The sequence below is a fragment of the Glycine max genome, chromosome 12 (genome assembly GCF_000004515.6).
Source record: "Glycine max cultivar Williams 82 chromosome 12, Glycine_max_v4.0, whole genome shotgun sequence".
Lineage (NCBI taxonomy): Eukaryota > Viridiplantae > Streptophyta > Magnoliopsida > Fabales > Fabaceae > Glycine > Glycine max.
In genome coordinates this window covers 26,605,553-26,609,963 of record NC_038248.2, presented here as the reverse complement: position 1 = coordinate 26,609,963, position 4,411 = coordinate 26,605,553, and the positions used below count along the sequence as shown (strand labels likewise).

General features: G+C 33.6%; 1 protein-coding gene across 2 annotated transcripts; it reads right to left on the bottom strand.

The window, feature by feature from the left end:
* Window positions 1–572: 572 nt before the first annotated feature.
* Window positions 573–4,160, bottom strand: LOC100808611 (probable E3 ubiquitin-protein ligase ZFP1). Of its 2 annotated transcripts, XM_006591140.4 has the most exons (7): window positions 3,997–4,160; window positions 2,168–2,474; window positions 1,764–1,910; window positions 1,534–1,658; window positions 1,345–1,410; window positions 1,083–1,250; window positions 573–903 (listed from the first exon to the last, which is right to left on the bottom strand). In XM_006591140.4, the coding sequence occupies exons 2-7, from the start codon at window positions 2,442–2,444 to the stop codon at window positions 757–759; spliced, it is 930 nt and encodes a 309-aa protein (XP_006591203.1). In that variant the 5' UTR covers window positions 2,445–2,474; window positions 3,997–4,160; the 3' UTR covers window positions 573–756. The 2 variants fall into 2 exon arrangements, with proteins under 2 accessions (XP_006591203.1, XP_014619565.1); XM_014764079.3 differs by having other exon boundaries at window positions 1,534–1,910; window positions 3,997–4,144.
* Between the last annotated feature and the right edge of the window lie 251 nt (window positions 4,161–4,411).

Genomic DNA, 4,411 nt, shown 5'->3' with positions numbered 1-4,411 from the left:
TAATAGGAGCTTTCGTAAAAGTAAGGGCTGTTAGTTCTCTTTTTAGAAATAATTTTTCAGTTTTCTAAACTAAAATTAAAAGAAAAAAAAATGTTTGATTTGAAAAAATTCTTTTAGCATATTCCGATCCCTTCGAGTTTGTTTTTGGCATATATACGTCAACATAATCCAAGCTCCAAACGCGTGGCTCAACAACGACGTCGTCATGCAACTCACACAAAAACTTGTTTGCACCAATCAAATTAGCTTTGCATCATTCAGAGTTTTTCACTAGAAAAATTTATCGTTGTTGTGCTCACTAGAAAAATTTAATGAAAACTTTGAAAGAAAAAAAAAGGTTGTTTGATGTCATGTGTGAACGAATTTGTTCATTATTCTAGTTCTAGAACATGACCAAACATTGTATAGCACAAAAGATGTATAACAGACAGACGACACAGTCTAGAAAGAAAGCATAAAGACGAACAATATGAATAAAAAGGTTTAATTCTAGACTTGGACACATTCAACCATTCACATAAAAAGTGAAACAAAAAACTAGCAAAAATGTAATTGCCTAAAGTTAACATATCAACAGAAGAACTTGATATACATACAATTTTCTGGTGCAATGGTGCCAACAAATAATTGAACCGGACAATGCAACTGTGTATATACGAGGTCATATACTTAACAAAATATGAATTCGTTAGAAAAAATGTAGTGGCTAAGAAGTGTGCATGTAGGAACAGAGAGACATGTAAATCTCATTGTTTTTTATATACACTTCTCTCCCGGAGTCAATGCTACGGATTTGCACATGGGACAGACATTTTTCTCAAGTAACCATTTCTTTAAACAATCTGTGTGATATTCGTGCCCGCATCGAAGAATTCCAATCTTCTCTTGGTTCTTATATTCATCCTGTGAAAACATACACAAGCATTCCAGTTAATAGGGGAAAGAGAAATGTGCTTTAATACTGATTGGTAACCCCTTCTAGTACCTCAAAGTCGAATGAAAATTATCCCAAAAAGTTTGGAATTTGATGGATCAATGGCTAAAATAAAGTAGTGAAAGAAACATGATGCTAAAATTCATACCTGGCATATTATGCAAAGATCAGTTTCCTGCTCCTCAGAAGCTGCCTCCTCCAAGTTAGTCGCATTAGTAGAACGTAAATAAGTTTTGGTCTTCATTTGACTTGTAATTATATTTTCTGATAAACCTGATTTTGGGTTGCCAATCTGCTCACCTAATGCAAGAAGCTCCTGTTGTCCAATTCCAAAGAGTTAGCAAATTAATGTTTTACATGTCATTAAGTATTTACTAAATACAATATCAGGCTATGCATAGTATACTTGCCTCATAAGACATATCCTCAGTGTCCAAGCGCATATCAGTATGATGGTCAACCAGTAAAGCTACATCCTGCATAAGATAAGACAATCAATATTACATCATCTAGGAAAAAGAGAAACCTAGGATTCTATCATGATGGACTATGAAGTACCAATTACCAAAATCAGTACAAAATGAAATAGGAAATATTACATCATCTAGGAAAAAGGTCGCAGGAAGATGATTTTGATGTCTAAGAGTTGCCTCGTGCATGTTGCCTCTATGAGACTGGTGTATACGTGCACCTACAAATGGTACATGGCCAGGATGCCTAGCACCTATCTCAATAGCATCATGTATGAGGATTGAAGAACTGCGTGAAGGATTCGTTGGAACTCTATACAAAGGTGCAATTACAGGAGGATGAAAGTAGAAGGAGTGACCTCTGATCTCTTGTGCATGTTGATGAAAGCTATGGTACTGTGGAGGAGGATGGGGAAATCTGTGGCCACTTCTGCTGCCAGTTGTATCATGATATCTCTGTGGACCAATTCTTGCATTCTCTGATGAGCTTCCATTAGCACTGAGAGCTGGAGAATAATGGCAACAGTCAGAAGACCAAATCTATTCTATTCACCACGAAAGAAAGATGACTACATTTTTTGGCTCTGGAGTCAACACTGTGGGAGGCAGATTATAGAAAGAAGAATAAACCAGCTATAGATTTATACTCTTGAGTCAACACATATGTCATTGTAAATGATTCACTGGCAAAGTAATATTATACAAGAAAACGTTTAAAAGTGAACTGCAGAACAACAAAAAGGAGAAAGAAAAACATCTTTACCTTGTACATATGGCATTGGAAGAGACAGATGCCAAGCCAAAGCATGACCATCATTATTATAGCTATTCAACTGTTGGTCCGGCCAGAGAGGAGCAGCTGGTTGAAAGTGCCGACCTAAATAGCTGTCATGAGCATCTAGTATATAATGGCAATCTAGAATAGTTCCGTTGCCTGAAGATGTAACCACTGGGCATATATTAGGCAGACAGATGTTGGTGCTTGTGAAATGCATACTTTCAGAGTGAAAATAATGCCCTTGTTGACTCATTCGATCCATATCACAGATATTTGTTGATGCAATCTAATCCTAATATACAAACCACAGTGAACAAAATCAGTCACTAGGAAAATAACTAAAAGTTTGAAACCAAATAGAAGATGTAGCCACAAAAAAAAAAAAATAGTCTATATAATGAAACAAAGGCAGTTAACTGCTCTCACTTAAAACTTCTTATCAACCTTAGTCAGTAGCTAATGAATTTCAATGAATAACTTAATACTACACTGTTACAGCTGGTATCCACTAAAAGTGGGGGGTTAGCATTCACTGATTCATTAGGAATTCCAGATTTCATAGTTTTAGGCAACAAATAGATCAAATATTTTCAGGGCATACAGAATAAATAGAAATAAAACAAAGTGCAAGAACCAGAGGGCAAAGAAGAACTAGCTATCCACAATCATAAAACTCGAGTTATGTAACTATTAACTTGAGCTCGATGGTGAATTACACATGACAACATGTCTATTAAATTTTCCAGAATACAATGTATACCCTGAACACAGAAGACAGCAAAAACAAAAACCCTATTCTTCAAAATTAATCATACTACAACATATGCATCAAGTATATCAATTTAATTAACCTTTTTTCTAATTTTTCAGAATACCCCTGAGCCCGGAAGACAGCAAAAACAAGAGAAGAATATAAAGCTGCATCTCTGAGGAAATAACAAGCATGAAAAAGGAGCATACATCCATGAAGCAAAGAAAGTTATATAAGCATTCTATATCCAGCATAAAACAATAAAAACCTTTCAACAATAAAAACACCCACTTTGGCAGATTCAAGACAAAACAAAAAACAGCGTTTGTTAATTGTAAGGTAAATCGTTAAAAAATTCTTGAATGGTAATACTGCATAAAATCACGGATCTTTTTACTTTTATTTAAAAAAGAAGAAAAAGAAAAGAAAAAACACAAGATTTAGGAACCAACGATATCATCCCACCAACCAAACGAAATACCCTTTCTTCAGGATTAATCATATTACAAACATATGCATAAAGAATCTTCCTTTAATTACCCTTTTCTAATTTTCCAGAATACTATACCCCTGAACTCAGAAGAGAGCAAAAACAAAAACCCTTTTTTTCAAAATTAATCATACTATGACATATGCATAAAATATATCAAATTTTCAGAATATTGTACCCCTGAACCTAGAAGGCAGAAAAAACAAGAGCACAAACAAAAACAAAAAAAGAATACAAAGTTACATCTTTGAGGAAATAACAAGCTTGAGTTGAGAAAGAAAAATACATTCATGAAGCCAAGAAAGGCATACATACAAGTATTCCAAATCCAGCATGAAACACTAAAACCTTTCAAACATATAAAAAAGAAACATTTGAAAAAACATCATCAAAACGATTTTTGAAATAAATTTAAGGTAAACCATTAAAAGAATCATTGGAATGGTAATAAAACAACAAACTTTACATAACTCACGAAACCCAAAATCAAAAGGAAAAACACAAAATTTATGAACCAACGAGTGACATCGTCCCATCGACAAAACACTGAAATTAAGGAGAACAAAGGCGTACCTCGTTAAAGTCACGCGACCAATCCCACACCTTTGAAGAAGGGCGTGAAATTAGAAGGATGGCAGGAAAGTAGAGAAATTTTGGGCAGAATTAAAGAATGAGGAAATAGCAGATAAAGGGAGGAGTACTTTAAAGTAGCTTTGGAACAGAGACGTTTAATTGTCATATATCCTGGTATGTATAAATATAAATAGATTCGAATCAGAATCAATTATCTTATCTTAACGGCTATTTTTTATTTTTAACTGTCTTTAAGGATTTCTTTGTATCCTGGTATGTGTTTTAAAAAATATAATTTTTATAAATATATTTGTATTTGTAAATAACTTAATACATGCCTAATTTTATACGGTATATTAATAATAAATAATATTTTAAATTACATTGTATAAATATTAATTTTTTTAAACTGCGT